The sequence below is a fragment of the Brachycentrus maculatus genome, unplaced genomic scaffold (assembly GCF_059751285.1).
Source record: "Brachycentrus maculatus isolate JH-2025_06_01 unplaced genomic scaffold, ASM5975128v1 h1tg000559l, whole genome shotgun sequence".
In the NCBI taxonomy this organism is placed as follows: domain Eukaryota; kingdom Metazoa; phylum Arthropoda; class Insecta; order Trichoptera; family Brachycentridae; genus Brachycentrus; species Brachycentrus maculatus.
In genome coordinates this window covers 370,932-393,522 of record NW_028281302.1, presented here as the reverse complement: position 1 = coordinate 393,522, position 22,591 = coordinate 370,932, and the positions used below count along the sequence as shown (strand labels likewise).

Here is a 22,591-nt window from a genome sequence, read left to right as displayed (position 1 = left end):
TCTTTGATGAGATGTCAAAAAATAATATAATTATGAAACGTCTACATTCGCTTTTGTCTTAGCAATTAATTGAGTTGCCTGTCTAAATAAGCGTTATATACTACTTTGATGTATTGCAATAAAGACCAAAGAGAAAACACAGGTGAAATCGTTCTACAAAACTTTTCATACACATATGTATATACATAAACCGTAATATAGCCACGCAAACAGCCGCTTTGATCAACCTTCTAAAACGGATGTCTTTTGTTCAAACAAAAACCAACTAACTCTTCTAACGCTCCCTTCCTTCCGATTTTCCAAAGCTCCAGCCAATGGGAAACAAGGGAGGGTGTGGCTAACGCAATGGTGACTAGCGATTGGTTGGTTTGACTCAGGGGTGCGAAGAGGCAGCGCCGCCGCGAGAGCCTTCGACTTGCGTCAGTTGACGCGCAGCTTTGCTCGGAGCAGGTCGTTTAGATCTATCGTTTTTCTTTAAACGATCTGTGCTCGTAATATAATATTTGCCCAAACTTAGTAATATAATATTAAGTTTAGAAACATTTGTTTTATGCGATGATCCTCTCGCGCTTGATGGACATGCTGTGATTGTTGTTTGAGTGAATTGGACTTAATCTCTGTTTTGAATGTTGTGACGTTTCGATAGGAGATAAGTGTCAACAAGGATTTGTCATCAGATTTGGCAATGGTCATTTTGTAAGTGCTTATACCTTACTTTTAATTGTAGATTCGGAAGTATTTATAAAAATATAATTTGTACCATTTTTATTCATTTAAGTAAAATTTGTCACATTTTCGTTTCATTATTGATATATCCTGCCATCTTTCAATCGGTTTATGCAGGTAACAAATTATATAAAAAACTATATTATTTGTTTAATGTTTTAACAATATGTTATAAATATGATTGCCTTAACGATATATGCCTATATTTTTTTTACTTATTAAAATTGTTTTTTTTACCAATATATTTTTTAATATTTAACATGTATATAATTTATCTAACGATATATATATACATATATATATATATATATATATATATATATATATATATATATATATATATATATATATATATATATATATATATATATATATATATATATATATATATATATATATATATATATATATATATATATATATTTATATATATGATAATAACCTACACTCAAAACGAATGGAGGCTTATTAAAAAAATATCAAAAAAAAACAAATGTTTAAAATAAGTAGGTACACTGAAAAATAAACAAATTAATCAAATAAATAATGATTATAATCAATAAGAATAATAAATAAAGCACACATCGATAAATAAATATATTTATGGCAATGTATAAACATATGCCAGAATTTACCGAAAAGGCAATAAATGTATGTTCTTTAAGAAATTTGACAAAGTGTGGTGTAAATATAAATACTAAAAAAATTAAACATTTTTTTTAATACCTTGTATTCGAATGATAAAAAATAAATGGAAACACAAAAAACATATCTAATGATAAAGTTAATCTTATTTATATATTTTTTTTAATTCGTTACTTTGAAGATAAAATGAATACAGTTGTATCAATATTTATTAGTTTCACAAAATAAAAAGACGTCTTAGGTAGGTACCTAGATATATACAATAACCTATTTAAAATAGATATAATACGTTACATTTATCTTTGGAATACAAGATACACGAGATATTTCAATTCTACCTGTCAACGTGGGATAAATTACGATCGCCTATTAGTAAGACTTCGCAAGCACAATAATTGGACACAAAGCCTTTGTAATCGGCACTACAAACTTTAAGTCACACGACCGGAAGCATATGTAAGTCACACAAACCAACCAACATCCTAAACACGTAACTTCCTTCAAAGCAGCCCATAGATTTGCCACAGGACAACGGTCAACGCAAAAAGCTTTGATTGAAAGCTCAAAAGCCCACTTTGATACATATTGCGTAACTTTAGCACATTGTAATATGTCTTATTATGGTGATCCTTGATTTCCGAGTATCTATTAAGGGTGTTTAATTGTGTAGGGATGAATAATAAGAAGGCAACAGCCTCAAACCGCCCTATTATTGAATGAACAATGCCCCAGGTGGAGTATTATGAAGAGGGTTCGAAATTTGGGGTATTGTAGGCCGCCAAAAAGGCATTTCTTTGAATTGACAATGAATGAAATTTATGTAATAACAGTATCGAAATATGAATGTAAATGCTCTCGTGCCACTGATAAAAAAAACAGGCATAAGTGACGTCAATTGCCATGAGACTTGTGCAATATACATACGTAGTTCCATGTATATAAAAAAAAATAGTACAATTAATTTAAATGTGTATTAAGTATTTATTATATTTATATATATTGTATGTTGATATATTTAAGATCAAAAAAATATCTTCATTATATGAGTATACATTTTTTTAAATTAATTTAATTTTTACTTGGAGTAAACCACAGTTGTGTTCGAGTACTGTTCGATGCATTCCGCATCATTTTCAAACACCGTATAATGTGAAATGCATTTTGTTACGATAGATTTTAGAAATAATAGTTTTTCCCGAGTAAAACTTAAATTTAAAATGAATAATGATACCACAAAGTGACTGCCGAATCTATTAATAATTTTTTTGTTTGTTTTATGAACTTATTTTTTAAATATCAAGTGCAAGATATATCACCTTGCTTTGCAGTGATTTATGAACCATTGGGTGCGTAAAAGGGCAAGAAGATTATGAATATACCTATCATCTATTTGTAATTTTTGCTTGATGTATTATATATTGTATTACTGTTCGAAAAATGATTTGATATTATTTAGAAGTGTGCAAATTGTCTTAGTCAAGTGGGGTATTCAAAACACGGTAAACTTCAAGCGGTTCAGGTATATTCATTGGTTACATTAGGGTTGGAATGACTTACCGCTTACCCAGTAAGGACGCCCCAAAACCAGTAACCGTAAAATCGATTCAATTGACCCCAACACTTATTGTAATTTTATTTTTTAACATTCTACATCTGGTGTACGTTTAATTACGAATAAATTATGATCAATGAATAAAACACACAGACGCTTAAATTTAATATTGTTTGTGTTAAACAAACCGCAGTTATTTGAACAATTTAACCGATTAAAGAATATTCAGTGTGTTTTAAGCATATCTGGTTTAAGTACTATATACTCACATTATATCGCATATATATATATATATATATATATATATATATATATATATATATATATATATATATATATATATATATATATATATATATATATATATATATATATATATATATATATATATATCGATTACAATGATGGTGAGTAATGGTCCTTTTTAACATTTTCGCAAATTTATCTTTTTTGCGATGGAGGATTTTTTTTATCAATCCTTTGCCAACAATCCAAGGATTCCAACCATCTTTTTTATTGAAATTTTACTTTATTATGACACGTATTTTAATGCATTCTAATATAATTTTAACCAACTTACTCTCACGCTACTTCCCCGCAGGGGGAGGCAGAGAGAATACAACGCCACACAAATTTGTCTGTGCAAATAATCCTTTCGCCTTTTCGAAATACATGCATTTCCTTACCGATTAATTCGACTCTAAGTATTTTTACAACTTTTAAGTATTTTCAATACTTGATTATACCAATTTTTCCCGAGTCTTCCTCTGCTTCTATTATCAACCACATTCGCCTCATAAATTTGTTTTACTATTCATTCTTCATGTCCGCCTCCGTAGTGTAATGGTCAGCACGCTCGGCTACCGTTCTGGAGGTCCCGGGTTCGATTCCCAAGGGGGGTAAAATAAATATAAGTGATTTTTTCACTGTAATATTTATTCAATATTACCATGGACTGGTACCTGAAGCGGAGGGCCGATCACCTTTCCTTCATGTGTAAACGATCAAGATAACACTGCGTTTATATGACACAGTGCCCTATGCACCATTGGGGTGCGGATAAGGGTTTTATTATTATTATTATTATTCATTCTTCACTAATTAGATTCACATGGCCGAACCATCTCAATACGCTTTTCTTAATTTTATCGATAATGCTTATCTTAGCCTTGCATTCTTTCCTTATATCACCATTCGAACATCTGTCACTCAACGTTTTGCAGCGCACATTAAGCATTCAGTCTACTTTGATCCTTTGCTTCATTAATTAATTCCTTGCTTCATTAATTCCTTGCTTCATTAATCCGCTAATTTTAAAACACCGTTTATGAAGCTTTAGTTGAAGTTTTAGAGTTTTGTGTACTTGGGACGTTGAGGGACTTTAGTGATATCGCTCACTCATTTCAACAACGTCATATACAAAAAAAAACTAGATTTTAAGGAGATCGTTTTTAAAGGTTAAGAATATAATAAAATGTATTAAAAATAAATATCAATCCACTTATTGAACTTTTTACTGTGCAACACATCTTTTTAAGTAAAACATGAATGTTTTTACTCCATTTGAAAAATATTTAGTTTATTAAAAAAAACAATACCTTTTGCCCTGTAGCGGGTAAATATTAAGTTAAAAATATGCCGCTTTTGCTGGGATATAGTACATTTTCTGCGCATTTCGAAAACATGCACTACTGAAAATTGACGATTTTTGATATATGACGTTGTTGAAAGGAGTGAGCGATGTATGAAAAGTTGCGATACCTTTAAATGAGTAAGTTGAAAGAATGAGTAATAGGAGTATAGTCGCTGACTGTAAAATGTAATGTCATTAGTGTAATATGGTGATTAGAAGTTCTCAGGTGGATGTTGACATAGGTGCTTGAACAGTGAGGAAAGAATGTCGCTTGCTCTGTGAATTCGCATACTAATTAGGTGATTTCAATTATTCTGTGATTAATGGCTAAACAGTTCTGTGTTTGGTGTTTTAAAAGATGCAATTGAAGCGTTTTGATTTAACCTGAAAACTAAGAAATTCTAATTTTATAAAATGAAATATATCAAGTTCTTGTCCACCGAGTCGAAAAGTCAACATACAGTTTACATAATATATTATTTTAATTTATTAAATAAATACCGCTATTTCTTCTCTAAATCTATTGTGACACATATCGTTCACTTCTTTCAAGAACGACATAAATAAAAAAACTTGATTTTTCAGGAGAACGTTTTTATAGTTTAAAAATATAATACAATGTAAAAAAAGTAAATATCAAGCCACTTACTGAACTTTTTACTGTGCAATAGATCTTTTTAGGTTAAACCTGAAGGTTTTTTCACCGTTTAAAAAATATTAAGTATATTTAAAAAGATAACTAAACAGTACCTTTTATTCAAAATGCAAAAACAACACTTTCTGCCCTGTAGCGGGTAAATATTAAGTTGAAAAATTGCTTCTTTTGCTGGGATACAGTACATTATCTGGGCATTCCGAAAACATGCAAAACTGAAAATTGACAATTTTTGATTTATGACGTTCTTGAAAGGAGTGAGCGATATGTTTCGATGCATTCCGCATCTCAAACACTGTATGTCAAGCTAAGTCTAAATTTTTGTAAGAGTTGTTCACTATCGATAAAGTTAAGAAAGGTTTGTTGAGATGGTTTGGGCATGTGAATCAAACGAATGAAGAAAAATAGTTAACATATTTATGAACCAAATATGGTTTGTAATAAAGGCAGAGGAAGACCGAGGAAAACTTGGCGTGATCAAGTGTTTCAAATATAAAAGTGGTCAGGCTGGGAGCCGGAATAATCGGCGGGTATGTATGAGGAAATGCACCAATATGGGAGAGGCGAAGATTGTTAGCCTAATACAGATCGATGTGGCGTTCTATTCTCTCTGCCTACCCCTGCGGAGAAGCGGCGTAATAGTCTATTAGTTAGAAATACTTAGTAATTTCTAGATGTAGCATTAAAAATAATGGTGAAATACGACAATTTAAGATAAAAATAAATTATTTTTGTATTAAATTTGTACGATTATGTTGACAAATTTTACAAAAAAAAAATCACGAACGGATTACGATTAATTCCAAGAATTTCGTTAACATCAGTTTAAATAAAACCTTAAATACAAAAAAAAATCACGAACGGATTACGATTAATTCCAAGAATTTCGTTAATATCAGTTTAAATAAAACCTTAAATTAACCTTTAAAGTTTAAATTATTGATTATAAAGACCAATGACACCACATTTCAATGAGGCGATATGAGAAGTATATTTATTACGCAGATATTAGGCACATATCAAAATTAATTATCGGCTGTAAACGAAGATGGGATACAAATAAAGCATATCCAAGGAGTGCCTCTGCATTTACCAATCCACGAACAGAAAATATGGCTTTATAATTTGACTTAAGTTACTATAAAACGCCTCGGGCATGTCCTGAATTTTGTATTTTTGTTTGTCTACATATTTTTAAAAGCAAATATACAAGGCGGCGCAAAAATAATCACCCTATCGGAAGATGTTATAATTTTGGCAAATAGCGTCGTACGTCAATCATATTTATCATTTGCAAGCTAGACAGCTGCAGTATACAAACAAATTAATAAAACGGGAACAAATATTTATCAATACTGGCGGCAGCTACTTGACGAATATAATCATTTTCACTTTTTTTATTTAGGTCCAAATAAAGATTTTCATAATTTTTTATTTATTTATTTATTTACAAAAAATAATTCTAAAAATAAAATTTTATAATTATATTTGCGCCACCATGAATTTGTTTGTATACTACAGCTGACTGGTTCACTAATCGCTCACTCCTTTCGACACCGTCATAAATCAAAAATCGTAAATTTTCAGTTGTGCATGTTTTCGGAATGCCCAGAAAATGTACTATATCCCAACAAAAGCGGCATATTTTGACTTTATATTTACCAACTACAGGACAGAAAGTGTTATTTTTATATTTTGAAGTAAGGGTATGGCTTAATTTTTTTTTTAAATATACTAAATATTTTTTAAATGGAGAAATAACATTCATGTTTTACCTAAAAGATCTGTTGCACAGTAAAAAGTTCAAAAAGTGGCTTGATATTTATTTTTAATACATTTCATAATATTTTTAAACTGTAAAAAAGATCTTCTGAAAAATCAAGTTTTTTGATATATGACGTTGTTGACGTACGACGCCATGTGCAAAAATTATAACTGGGTGATTAATTTTGCGCCACTCTGTACGTTAGGCATAAGAAATAAAATTCTTGGGTGCTATAAAAAATAGCATTTTTTCCTTGTTGCGTTACTTAATTGTAAAACTCCTCCCATCGAAGATATCAATGGAAACCTCGCATTAATCAATTTAAAAAATAAATAGTCTGTATATTTAATATCTTTTTGAAGATTTATTGTGAACAGTTGAAGATACGTAATCTCTTCTATTACATTTACATACTACAGCCATATGTATACTTTTAGTGCAAAGTTACATTTGAAAAGATAATAATAGTTTAAGCGTAGGCTCATTTTAAATTGAATTGAAAGGTATGTAATTTAAATATAAATTTAAAACACTCGTATAAGACCAATTTTTAGTTTGTTAATTTAAACATGACGTTCAAGTTCGATTACATTTTTATACAGATCGTTGGTTTATTTTTGATATCATAAAAAAAATAAAAAATCTCATAAACCCATAATAATATAATAAAACCCTTATCCACACCCCAATCGTGCATAGGGCACTGCGTCATATAAACGCAGTTTTATCTTGATCATTTACACATGAAGGAAAGGTGATCAGCCCTCCGCTTCAGGTACCGGTCCAGGGTAATATTGAATAAATATTTCAGTGAAAAAAACACCTGGGAATCGAACTCGGGACCTCCAGAACGGTAGCCGAGCGTGCTGACCATTACACTGCGGAGGCGGATAATTTTATTTTATTTTTTTCATAAACCAAAGGGCGAGAATATTAATAATAATTAATTTTGATTACTTATATTGCTCTTTTTTCGTAAAATACTACCTCAAGGGTATTATTAATTGATTTAGCTAAACTTTGTAGAAAAACATAATGATTTAATTATTAAAAAATAAAAGACTTCAAAAAAGTAGTATCATACTATTGTTTTAAAGTATTTTAATGTAAACGCGTGTAGTTTTGAAAGCTATACATATTCTCATCAACGGCAATCGGCGGGTATGTATGAGAACATGCATGAATGTGGAAGAGGCGAAGAATGTTTACAAATACAGAGTGGTGTGGCATTCTGTCCTCTCTGTATACTCCTGCGGGGAAGCGGCGTGACGGTTGGTTAATTATTTTGGGACATTTTCTTCAATTTAATTTCATGTGACCATTTTACAATTCAGACATTGTAAAATCGTCAACAAATGCAAATAGAGCAATACTCATATTTTTTAACAATCGTAGAAATACAATCGTCATCGCAGGAAGCTGATTCCTCTTAAAAACAGGCCACAAGGCTTACACTAAGCAGCAGAAGAAGAAGAAATATGGACCCTATCAATACGACTAATATACGAGCATGTTTCTTTTATTTTATTGAATTTCCTGAATAATTTGTTAATTTAATACAAACATTAGTTAACATACAAACATTAGTTGTTAATTTAATACAAACGTCCGCCTCCGTAGTGTAATGGTCAGCACGCTCGGCTACCGTTCTGGAGGTCCTGGGCTCGATTCCCAAGGGGGGTAAAATAAATTTAAGTGATTTTTTCACTGTAATATTTATTCAATATTACCCTGGACTGGTACCTGAAGCGGAGGGCTGATCACCTTTCCTTCATGTGTAAACGATCAAGATAACACTGCGTTTATATGACGCAGTGCCCTATGCACCATTGGGGTGCGGATAAGGGTTTTATTATTATTATTATTAATACAAACAAGACAGTTACAATTTTCTCAAAACTTACCACACCAAAATCTAATAACCGGAACCACTTATATTTTTAATAGCAAGGTTGGTTTATGCTTTAACAAATATAATTAAAAAATACTTTGATAATTGTTCAGTGAGAATCGGTGAGAGTTCCACTATTTCTACAAGTTGATAATAATGATCAATGATCTACACCCGATCCAAATCAGTTAGTAATGTAAGACTTGGATCGGAGATTTATATCTCGGTAATTGTAATGATTTAATTATGACCGATGAAGCTATAAATAAAACAGATTACATGTTTGGTTTTCAACGAATGCTTTTACGATCGATCGTTTTATTCGGAATGTGAATTCGGTTACTCACGAGAAATGGAATAGACAATAAATGGGTGCACAAAAATTAAGGTGTCTGCCTCTGATCCTACACCAACTTCCATTATTATATTATAGATGTCTCCACTTAAGATGAAGCATCTAGCGTTTATATACGATAGAAGATGGACGTCTTAGCATCTCATGGCTCACGACCTGGCATTTATTATTGGTTTAAGTATTAAATACTTTTTTTTGACATCTCATCAAAGATGAAGAAGAATATGGAAGTCTGGGCATTTACGGGGCTGACGACCGTCATAGGCTCGATTAAGTGATCACTTTACACACATGTAACATTCACCAATTCTACCCATAATTGACAACCACACTACTCAAATTATTGGAAGTTCTATATATATATGAACCAATTTTGAAAATTTTTTCTTGAATCAGTAGAACTTTACTAGATCCATCTATTGGTAAGATGAAAAGAAGCTTTTTATTGAGCAGAATCTCTTTTATTAGTATGTGAGGTCCGAATCCTGGATTATAATCACACACATGAGAGACGCCAGAAAATATCATTTTCATTTTTATTATTTAAGCTTATTTGACTAGATAATTTATAATCCGGATAATCCAGATTTTGTGAACAAGTATTTGGACACACTCAAAATATTGTAAATTCACTACATACACTTGTGTAACGTTTGGCATTTACTTCAATCATTCCTCAACTTATGGTGCCACTATTAGTCATACTTCAAAATCTATGAAATAAATACAAGCACGTAAAAGGAATCCTCCAGCATTACATACATAAAACCTACAAAATTTAATAAACTGTTGATGTTTAACAATGGACAGAATGGTAAAGGTTACACAAGTCTATGAAATAATCGCTTAAGCAAGCCAAATGCCAGGTTGTAGGCTCTGGAATGCTCAGACTTCCATCTTCTTTCGTATATAAACGATGGACGCTTCATTTCAAGTTGACACCTATAATATAATATACCTAAAATATATCATCCGTAGAGTGAAAAATCCAATGTCTAATAAATTCCTTTTTTTAAGACAGTCTTGTATTGTCATACATATTTGTATTTTATAAAAATAGCTAATTCAAAACATCAAATAATCATTTACTTAATCTAAATTTTACTTGGTAAATATCTCTTTTTTTAATTTATCATTAGGATCTATTCAGCATCACTATAAAACTCTTATACTGCTGAATGCGTTGAAATCTGTTTCACAATAGATTTTTAGAAAACGTGGTATTTACCATGTAAAATTTAAATAAAAAACTATTTAGATATTACTACAAAGTGGCTGCTGAATCAATTAATGAAATGATAATTCTGTTGAACTCTCTGATTATAGTTTTCTTCAGTATTTAAAAAGTTCTGATCCTTTAGTCTGTTGATATTTGTAAAACGATAACACCTCTCATTTTATCAAATACTTTTTATAGTGATTTTTCTATTTGTCTATTGCACATAATAAATAAAATGTCGATAACTTTAACGCATGGGCAACACTGAAACTCGGCCACATATAAAATTTTGACAAATTCCTTGGCAGTCAACTTATTAAAAAGCGAGGCTTTAAACTATGTCGATTTTTTGACGAATCCACCCGTGTATCCTGGAAAATCTCATAAATTATATTATTTTTGCGACTGACATCATTGGTAATAATTGATAATCAAACCAAATCATATGTTTACATTTAAAAAAATACTCACGCAAATTCGAAGTTGAAAATCGTGTGGTAATTATTTTCATGATCACGAAAACTTTTAATTTAGTGTTGCGTGATTTGACTATGACTCGTTTGACAATACAATAAATATTAAATATGCACAACATTTTGAGTATGTCCAAATCCGTGTTCACAAATCTGGGTTTCTCCATAAAGGAGTTATTTTATATTGAAGTCAGGGAATATGGAAGTCTGGGAATATGGAAGGTTTACAATCTGTCATGGGCTGGTTTAAACTCATTTTATGTATTCATTTTTAAATCAAACACAGATTTTTAAATCTACTAAGTTTTATTTTACTAACAAAAATACATTTTATGTGACTCAAAAAGTAGACTCAAAAATCTGTGTTTGATTGAAAAATTAATACATAAATTAAAATGGAGTTCTATAAATTAAACGCCAAATCAATAAATAAAAATCATCCATAGATGCTGACGAGAACTGACTTATGAAATAATGTATCAGTTATATGAAGACTTCGGAGACGTACCTGTCTCTTCGTCAGGACAATCACTATATCAGCATCCAAACACTACTACACGTCACTTCTATAACACTGTTCACCATCTTACAACTATTTAAAATATTAAGCCGAGGTCTGAAATGCACATCAGACCTCGTTGCATTACAGACTTCGGCTTTTAGTGCATGTTATTCTGCAACCCTTAGTGCATGTTGGTCCTCGGGTCGACCAAAACTCATGTGATTAACATTTTGTGAAGTTATATGTGAGTAGTGCTATAGTTTGTTTGCATGCTAGTGTATTGATTGTCCTGACGAAGAGACGGGTACGTCTCGAATACGGCAAACAAAAATCTCGGCAAGTGGTTATATATTAACATTACTGTTTTTTTCAAGAGAAATATTTGTGTTTTCATTATTTACACAAATATATAAATTTCATAATATTTCTGTGAGCATAAGCGGCTCAATGTTAGAAATAGGTATCAAATTGTGGTAGAGTGGGTTCGAACCGAGAAACTCTGACTCAAGAGTCCGCAACCTTAACCACGGGACCACAACCCGACAAAACTTACATTTTTGTGGAGAAAAAAAATTAAGTCAATAGTAATAATTTTTTTTTAGTAAATGCCCAGACTTCCATACTCTTCTTCATATTTGATGAGATGTCAAACTCCTGTAATTGGAGATAATCCAGATTTTGTGAACAAGTATTTGGATACACTCAAAATGTTGTAAGTAATAATGTCATTGATTCTATTATTTTTTTGACATCTCATCAAAGATGAAGAAGAACATGGAAGTCTGGGCATTTACGGGGCTGAAGACCGTCATAGGCTGGTTTAAGTGATCACTTTACACACTTGTAACATTCACCAATCTTACCCATCATTGACAACATCATTGATTCTAAGCCATTGGACATATCGCTCACTCCTTTCAAGAACGTCATAAATAAAAAAAAACTTGATTTTTCAGGAGAACGTTTTTAAAGTTTAAAAATACAACACAATGTATTCAAAATAAATATCAAGCCACTTATTGAACTTTTTACTGTGTAACAGATCTTTTTAGGTAAAACCTGAAGGTTTTTTATCCATTTGAAAAATATTCAGTTTATTTAAAAAAATAATTAAATAATACCTTTTTTTCAAAATGCAAAAACAACAGCGGGTAAATATTAAGTTAAAAATATGTCTCTTTTGCTGGGATATAGTACATTTTCTGGGCATTCCGAAAACATGCACAATTGAAAATTGACGATTTTTGATTTATGACGTTCTTGAAAGGAGTGCGCGATATCAATAGAGCAGTGCGATGTATTATAAGTACTCGTATTTGTACCAACGTACCTACGAGTAGCTGTTAGCGTACTTTTTAATTGCCCAGGTGTTAAAATTTGCTCACTTACCGTCAGACAGATATATGTATTAAGTGTAAATAATAAATAACTCATGTTACTGATTAGCAATAAAACACATTGGGTCATTAGGAAAAATACATGACTATTAAGAAAAAGAGAAACCAAATACTTGACATTAGATTTTCCTCTTATGTATAAAATGTTTTTTTTTCTATTTTATTTGGGAATTTTACAGATCAGTTACAGTATGTTAATCATGTAAACAGGTATTACAAAACATGTAGAAGACTTTTCCAATTACAAAATTCCACATTTGTAAAAATATCTGGAACAGGGATAGGAGGGAGGAAAAGAGGAAAGGAAAATATCTATGGAATTCGCGGATTTTTTTGGAAACATTTTTTCTTGAAAGTCATATTTTTCCCTAAAGACCAAATTTATTAATGTATTTATTTATTGGTCAGTTTATAAAGAGAAATCATATCAAGGGCTATTTACAATTGACGGTGATTTTAACGTTTTAAATCGACATTACAAAATTTTTGAAAATCACTATAATATACAAGATATGTTATGTTAAGGTATGTTAGTCGTCAATTTGCCTGCGCGGCGCGCTGTCATAGTCTGTGCGCGCGTGTACTCATGCTCAAAGACAAGATTTTCAATATTACTTTGAATCATGAGTACTACTTTTAATATATTTTTAAAAAATGTTAACTTTTTACTAAAATACAATATAACGTGCAATTTTAAGTGAAATATTTATTATTTATACTTAATACATATATCTGTCTGATGTTAACTTTCCAAATAAAATAATAAAAAAAAACTAGTTAACTTATAAGGGATCCGGAGAATTCACTTTAAAGAAGATCGCAAAGTCTTTCTCTATCTGAGTGTATTGAAAGCTGTCCCACCACATTCCCAGATCTGATACAGAAGCATCTAGGCTTCCTGACAGACCTTCTCTTCCTTTTTTTGTGAACCAAGTTGCGAAATTTATAGAAAATGTGGAACAGATACCATCTCTCTGAGTGTAGTCTAAAGTGGATCCATACTAATCGAGTTTGTCTCATTTTCCAGGAAGCGCACTCTGTCCCCGGTCACGTCCATGAGCACGCCGCGCCCGTCCCCGCAGCGGGCCCCGCAGGGCGCGGGCGCGGGCGCCGGGGCCGAGGGCGCGGGCGCGGGCACGGCGCCCGACTGGGACATCAACGACACGGCCGTGCCGCGCGTGTCCTCCTTCGACACCTTCAGCGAGTGGGCGGACGGCCACTGCAGGCTGGTCTACCCGCCGCACAGCGAGGAGGCCAAGAGACACGCTTCAGGTAGGATTCGTCAAGCGAAAACACAGTGGTTATAGGCTGGTCTAATAATTTCCTTCTCGCGTCTACCCTGGTCAGTAATGCACGATCCAAGATAAAGTCATGTGTACTTTTGTACCCTTTCAAGTCCACAATTTGGGCTATTAAGTGGCAACTTTGCACCTCTATCTATTGTCATGATTTTTGTTTTGATAAGTTCAGCTGATTGCTACCTGTGCCTGGCGACCTATCACTCTTCACCATACAATATAATAAAGTACCTATAACTCTCTTCATAAATCGGTCAAAATAAAGTAACATTCAATTTAAAGTATGCATGATTATTAAACATGTGTTTTTTTCCGTTTTCAGGCTGGGCGATGAGGAATACAAATAATCATAACGTCCACATCCTGAAAAAAAGTTGTCTAGGTGTTCTAGTCTGCTCGGTTCGCTGTAAGCTTCCCAGCGGAGACAGGGTTCACCTCAGACCTGCAATATGCGACAAAGCCAGAAAAAAGCAACAAGGTAAGTGTCCGCAAAATGACTGAAAATGAATTGTGCATGGAACTGATAATTACGCTTAGTAATTATTAGTACTACAACGAACAACCAACGATCGAGTGAATTCGATCATCACCGCCTCATTTTGATGCAATGCACATTTTGAAGACGGTATTTACTGTATTACTACAGTAAATACCTCAATTATTTGGATCGATCAAAACATCTTTCCGCTTCTCCGCAGGGGTAGGTAGAGAGAATAAAACGCCACACCCTTCTGTCTTTGCAAATATTCCTCGCCTCTTCTACATTCATTCATCTTCTCATACATACTCGTCGATTATTTTGAGTCCTGACCTGACCGATTGTAACATAACATTTACATCATATCGCTCACTCCTTTCAAGAACGTCTTAAATAAAAAAAGATTTTTCAGGAGAACGTTTTTGAAGTTTAAAAATAGAATACAATGTATTAACAATAAGTATCAAGCCTCTTATTGAACTGTTTACTGTGCAACAGATTTTTTTAAGTAAAACCTGATGGTTTTTTCTCCATTTGAAAAAAAATTTTTTTTAAATAAATAAACAATACCTTTTTTTCAAAATGCAAAAACAACACTTTCTGCCCTTTAGCGGGTAAATATTAAATTAAAAATATGCTGCTTTTACTGGAATATAGTACATTTTCTGGGCTTTCCGAAAACACGCACAACTGAAAATTGACGATTTTTGATTTGTGACGTTCTTGAAAGGAGTGAACGATATATAAATCCAGTAAAATCATAAATCAAAAACGAATGAATTGTTTAGAATCATAATTTTAACGAGATATCAAGTGTTTTTGCCTAGAATTTCCACTCATAGATTAAAGTTTTTCTTAGTCTTTTTTTGCTCATTAATTTGATTATCAAGATCACATCATTTTCAAAAGGTGTTTGATCGAATGCATCAAAATACGTATCACGATAGATTTTTTAAAAATAGGGTATTAACCAAGTACAACTTAAATTAAAAATAGAAAGATATTACTACAAAGTAATTGCCGAATCAATTAATGAAATCAATAAATAAAATTAACGAATGTGTCGTTGTCACTCCAGGCAAGCCGTGCCCCAACCGGCTGTGCTCGGGCGGGCGGCTGGAGGTGCTGCCGTGCCGCGGGCACTGCGGCTACCCCGTGACGCACTTCTGGCGGCACACGGAGCACGCCGTGTTCTTCCAGGCCAAGGGCGCGCACGACCACCCGCGGCCCGAGGCCAAGGGCGCCAGCGAGGCGCGCCGCTCGCTGGGCGCGGGCCGGCGCGTGCGCTCGCTCGCCGTGCTGCTGGCCAGGGAGACGGCGCTCAGCAACAAGGTGAGCACTATTACATATATCACTACTATTGTACTCGTCAAACATCCCCTCTTAACGTATGTTACAAAATATGAGACGCTACGGACTACCATATGAGATGCCACGGACTATGAGACGCAACGGACTATAAGATGCTACGGACTATGAGACGCAATGACTATAGGACGCTACGGAGTATGAAATGCTACGGACTATAAGACGCTATGAACTATGACACTCTACAAAGTATGAAATGCTACGGACCATAAGTGCTACGAACTATAAGACGCAATGGGCTATGACAGGGGCTCCCAAAGTGTGCGCCGCGGCGTCCTGGTGCGCCGTAGAAAGTAAAGAGGGGCGCGATGAGTCGATCGTCTATCATTATCCGAAACCACAAATATTCTCGGATACCTATAAAGCGACAATTTCTTTTTTGAGAGCTAGCATCTTTCTACCCTACTACTATCATTGTAGGTACCTACCTATTTCTTTCGACTGTAGTATATGTATATGCATATATACGCACATATCTCTCATATAGTCACGTTGTCTTTTCCAAATAGCTTATTAAAGTAGGGCGCCGTGACAAAATACTAAACTTGTAAGTGCACCGCGGGCTGAAAAAGATTGGGAACCCCTGGTCTATGAGACCCAACGGACTTTAAGATGCTACAGACTATGAGACACAAAGGACTATAAGATGCAATGGACTTTACGACGCTACAGACTATGAGAAGCAATGGACCATAAGATGCTACGGACTGTGAGACGCTACGGACTAGAGTATTCGTCACTTTTTCTCGGTTTATATTTCTTTTCAATTTAAGTTTTTAGCAGGAAATTATGCAAATATCGGGATAGCTAGAAATACGCAATACGCAACCAAATTTGTGCGCTGATTAGAGATTCAAGTGATTGTCGTAATTAGCGTGAGTGCTAAGAATCAATATATCGACTCTCGTATACTTTGTGTTTCTAAAGTTCTGATACGTCATAAAAATTCACAAATGTTCAAATTTAGTGAAATATAGAAATACGTTTTTAAATACAAGCACGATGGTTAGTCAGCTAGTATAAAAAAAAACTCAGCGTCAAAACGGTTAAAATCAGTCTTGATTTCAGCAAAAGCCCAGATTTTCTTGTAGGCAGTCCTGGCAGTACTAAGCACATGCCTTCCTTACGTTGCAACGGAATACATGAATATTAAAGTGGAAACGTCTGTAATGATCGGGTTTCACGGCACAACGATCAGCTTAATGAATTACTTCAAATAAATGTAGTACACAAGTCAAAGACCTTAATGGGAGGCCGAGCAACCGACACATTAATTACACGCTGTCCTTACTATTTATGGCGCCAAATCTCGTATTCCTCGGAATGGTTGCCGCGTATTATCGACATTATTCCAGCTTACCGACATTATTCTAGCTGCGACTGCCTAAAGCATTCACTCGTAATATCCATCTCCGCCCGCGAGACAAACGTACGATTGTCTGTGTGAAAAAAATAGTAGGTACCTGCCCGTAAAAATCGAATTGAATAAATAATTTACATTCGGATGTGAATTCGTGAACATTTTTTACGGCGCATAAATTTGATAGGTACATAATTGCCTTGACTATTAAAATTAAAAAATAATCACTTGCACCCTACAGGTTAAAATAATTTATTATGATGATTAAAAACATCTTAGGTTTAGATAAATATTGTAATATATAATTTATAAATTCTTTTGATCGTTAGAGTGCTGAGAAGCACACACTTCTGCTTACATACAATCCTATTCGCTGGCCTAGTGAATATCCACCATAAGTACATAAGTAGTTTAAGGCTTACATTCGGTATTACAACCAAAAATCTAGGACTTTTTTTCAAACAAAAAGGTCCCGGAACTCACTACATGTCAAGCTTTTTACTAAAAAAAATCATAACTACTCAAATATTCATTACATTACCATATGTTATCATGTTGATGAATTATATCAATATAGATTATAATTACGTAAGCGCAAACATTGTTTCGTCTAATTGATTTTGAAAATTTAAAAAAATATATCCGTGAAAAAAGGTGCCGGAACGCCGTTCCACCGCGTTAGGGCGCTTATCCACTACCCGAAATTCCTTGTAATTTGTACCGTCCGGTACGTCAGTTAGTGTTTTAAAACGACGTTTGGCTTGGATTGGCTTGTGCTTTTGTCCATCTTTCTTCGGATCGGTGCATGAACACGTTGCGCGTAAATTCGATCACGCTAAACTGTCGTAGTCGTTTTCATTTTTCAAAACCGGACTGCCGAACCGTGAAATCCCGTGTAGTGGACAAACGCCCTTACATGGAAAAAAGCCTTGTTTCAACCAAATACCAGATATAAAACTATGCCGAATATGAATAATCATCGATTATTCGGTTCATCTTTAGTGGTCACATAGGTGTGAGCCGGTTGCTTAAATTATATCAGCAAATCACAATCTATATGTTGTGTATTTTTGGCTAAATTATATAAACCGGAATGAGTAGTTTGCTTCTGTATGTAGGAAATTAAACGAGCATCAGTTTACATTATGAAGGGTGACCAAGATTCAATAAAACACGGGTTGTTTACCTAAACGATGAAAATAATTTGTTTTTTCTTTGTTTGCAGCTCTTATCATTACGGGTTCCCAAACGGCAGAGAGAAAATGCAAACGCCCCCATGTTGCCACCGCCATTGATAGCAGATAGCTCAAAAGGTTTGTTTACAACTCAACATTGTTTTTTTTTAAATCAAAAGACTATTTATTAGTAGTTCTGGAATAATTCAGTACTAAGATACATCGCTCACTCCTTTCAACAACGTCATATGTCAAAAAACTTGATTTTTCATGAGATCGTTTTTTATGTTTAAAAATATAATCAATGTATTAAAAATAAATATCAAGTCACTAATTGAACTTTTTATTGTGCAACAGATTTTTTTAGGTAAAACCTGAATGTTTTTTTCCATTTGAAAAATATTTAGGAAATAAAAAAAAATAATTAAACAATACCTTTTCTTCAAAATGTGAAAACAATACTTTCTGCCCTATAGCGGGTAAATATTAAGTTAAAAATATGCAGCTTTTGCTGGGATATAGTACATTTTCTAGGCATTCTAAAAAACTTGCACAACTGAAAATTGACGATTTTTGATATATGACGTTGTTGAAAGGAATGAGCAATGTTTTAGGTGTCTCAGCAGAGACAAAACATCTATTTTTGTACATAGAATGTCTGAGTATCCCCAGGGTCTACAATCTGACCCTGGCTTGCTAAAGTAATCACTTTATGCAATGGGCAACGTTCAGCATAGAATAAATAAAAAATATTAATAATCAACCCAAATTAGAAGAATATAAATTGAAAACTCATTTCTAAATAAAATAAAATAATCTCTCTCGATTAAATGAAATACAAGTATTTCTTTTATTCATCAATTTCCATTCACACTCTAAGAAAGAAATGCGCATACGCATGGACTGTCTACGACGTATGCGTTGGAGAGAGTAGAAACGATTTTCCCACTCTTTCCTTTAAACTTCCGATTGAATTCAGAGAAGGAGAAGCAATTTTCTTTTTTACCCAACCGCACACAAAAAGTTTATATACAAAAAATAAATAATAAATTGTGGTTTCTTCTTTCAGGATACTCGTGCTCCTGTTCTCCATTCGAGTGCATGTGCGGACAAACCAATCAGAACAACAACAGCCAATATTACTCGCACATTATGTCTCCGAGCTACATGCAGCCACAAGTCGACACTTCATACTGGAACGTACAAGATCAAGCCACACACTCGCAAAATGAACAAATACTTAATAACAACTACCAATACAACCCGTCCAATAATGAACCGGTCGACACTCAGAGCTTCGACTTCGTTCCGATGACAGGAGACATATTCCAGCCGGAAGAAATCTTCCAGTTAGATCAGCCTCTTCGACCAGATTATCCCAACCTTCAAGAACATGGCAGCGAATTGGCTCAATCCCCTCCGACATTCATCGACCTGGGCAGCGGCGCAATACACAAAGAGAACTTCAAAGCCGAGGAGACGTACTGGATGCAGTGCCAACAGAACTCCCAACACTTTATAATTTCCAACGACGATTCTAACAACTCGAGCCAACTGAACACGAGCTGTTCTCCAGAAAGCTACATCCAAAATGATATTCTAGAACACCAACCGACCGTACTCTGCAATACAAGGTTACAGTTCAATACCGATGAAATCCAACAAAACAAAGATGCAAACGTATTGCAACAAAACTATTATCCCCAATACCAAAGCAGCGAACAAGGTTTAACGTCACCGAGAACTATGGAAAACATGACCCAGGATCCTAAATACTTCTGCTCAAATACCGAGCAGTATTCTAATAATTACGATAGGAACGACTACCAATTGACAAACTGCGCAGACAAACAATACCGATATTCCTACGACAACAGATTGATGGATAAACTGGAGGGTATTCCAAACATCCCCATGGAATCGGAGATCGACATTCCGACCATAGACTATCCTTCGGCAAACGGGCAGTACTTGTACGAACCTATGGTCCATAATATGGAAACATCCAACCTGATCTCGGAGACCTGCGAACCGTTGATGGACATCAACCGAGTGACGGAACAAACCGACTTCAGATTGCGGTGCACGGCGATGGAGGAGTGTTACCAGACCCAGTTTAGATCTCCGCATCACTTCAGTCAGTTTGCGGCAGTCAGTCATAATTAAGTATTATTAAGTTTGAACATTGTAAATATGAATTATCTTTAAGGTTTTGTTGATAAATGGAAAAAATAAAAGAAATACTAATTTGTATAAAAATTTATTGTTTTTTTTTCAAGGTATATCACATACCCTTCACTCTATACTAGCTACATTGCGATTATTGTACACTGATTAGATGATGTCACCAATTTACTTATAATTGTATGCCAGCGATTATGCGGATTTCAAAACTTATTTTAAAACAGTGGTAAGTGCAAAATGTATGAAACATGAATAAAATCCATAAGGTACATGATAGTATTAGCCAGTCAGGAGAATATTTTTCGCTTAAGTTACTTATAAACAATTAGCTTGACTTGATTGGTCAAAAATATTAAAGATAATATTTTAGCATTAGTAAATTCTTTAAAAAGCACATACAAATGTACTTATACAAATGTTTTTAAGAGAGTACTGGTCATAAAAATAAAAGTTTTTACAAAGTCACAATACATATTTCTTAGTAACAATTTATTTTTAAATATATTTGTTGATGAGTTTGAATAGTTTACTGTCACGCATTAAAAAGTGTAAACATAAAATTCCTCTTTATTCCTGACTGGAATAAAATAAAAAAAATGTGTGAAAATTTTTAGTGACGCAAGCAGCATAAGGAAATCACGTCAGAATTTGCACATGTCAATAATGAAACATTTATTGTAGTAATCAATTATCTTAAATTTTAACCTAAAGTATAAAAAAGGCAAAATTTATATATTATGAAAGTATCATAATGGTACTCTGGTAATAACACGTGATTCTATCATGAAATACCATACCTCCATTTTTCGACTGAACACAAAAACGACAAATAACGGTGTTTTCAATCAATATTAAACACCTAAATAAAATTTACTGAAAAAAAAGTTGCTAAATTGGGAGAATATATCAAATTTGATTTTCTTATTCTGAATCGAGTAAGATTTCAGCTGTGTGGCATCAGTGGCGTGCGTAGAGTTTTTATCAGGGAAGGCAATAGGAAAAAATACGCATCAATTGATCTTTTAAGTGTGAAAAATCTCGTATTATGTATTACGTATCACTGAAAGATAATGAGAAAAATGTGTTCTTAAAAAAAATCCTTCACTATCATACATTACCATAGTCTTTATTGTATGCAAAAGTTAATATGACGGAGACATATTATGGTTTGTATGTATATTGTTATAAAAAAAAACTAAAGATGGCACCGATGATAGTTTCTGTCCGCAAAAAGCAGCACTTTTATCATACTAAAACACATTTACCCATTTATTTTTGCATAAAATTCAACATTTGAATATGTGTGAAGTGAACAAGGCACATTTAGTTTGTGTTCATTGTAGTAATATATCTGCTCCCGTAGCATAATGCTTAGCGCTAGCTACCATGCCGGAGGCCTCGGGTTCGATTCCCAGAATAAATATTAGTGATTTTTCAATACGATATTAAATTGATATCATCCTGAACTGCTACTCGAAGCGCAGGATTGATCACCTTGCTTTAGTGTAATCAACAATTAAGATAGCACTGCATCAATATAATGCGGTGCCCTATGTAGTGCTGGGTTGGCCAGAAGATGACACAAGTGTTATTATTATTGAATTTTTATGTTCTAAATATTACTTTGTAAATATAAAAATATCAATATGATTTGTATTTTAATGCAAGCGAGGCAGGTTAGGCGCTGCAATAGATTTATATGGAACGCATGCCACCGTGCGGTATAATTTTTTAAATATCCAAAAATTGATTGAATTGAAAGATTTCCCATAACATCATTTTATGAATTGGATAGCGGCATATTCTACACAACCAAACACAAAACACGTTGAATACAATTTACAACGGCGTTAAGAACTATCAGCTACAGAGGCACAATGTTTCATACATAAATATGCTTTACATAGCTAAGCGG

General features: G+C 33.6%; 1 protein-coding gene across 1 annotated transcript; it reads left to right on the top strand.

The window, feature by feature from the left end:
• The first annotated feature begins 564 nt into the window (after nt 1-564).
• On the top strand, nt 565-20,751 carry gcm (glial cells missing). Its single transcript, XM_088273207.1, has 6 exons — nt 565-696; nt 13,841-14,085; nt 14,434-14,589; nt 15,668-15,921; nt 18,543-18,630; nt 19,562-20,751. Exons 1-6 carry the CDS (start codon nt 686-688, stop codon nt 20,656-20,658), a joined length of 1,851 nt encoding a protein of 616 aa, XP_088129333.1. The 5' UTR covers nt 565-685; the 3' UTR covers nt 20,659-20,751.
• Nucleotides 20,752-22,591: the final 1,840 nt, after the last annotated feature.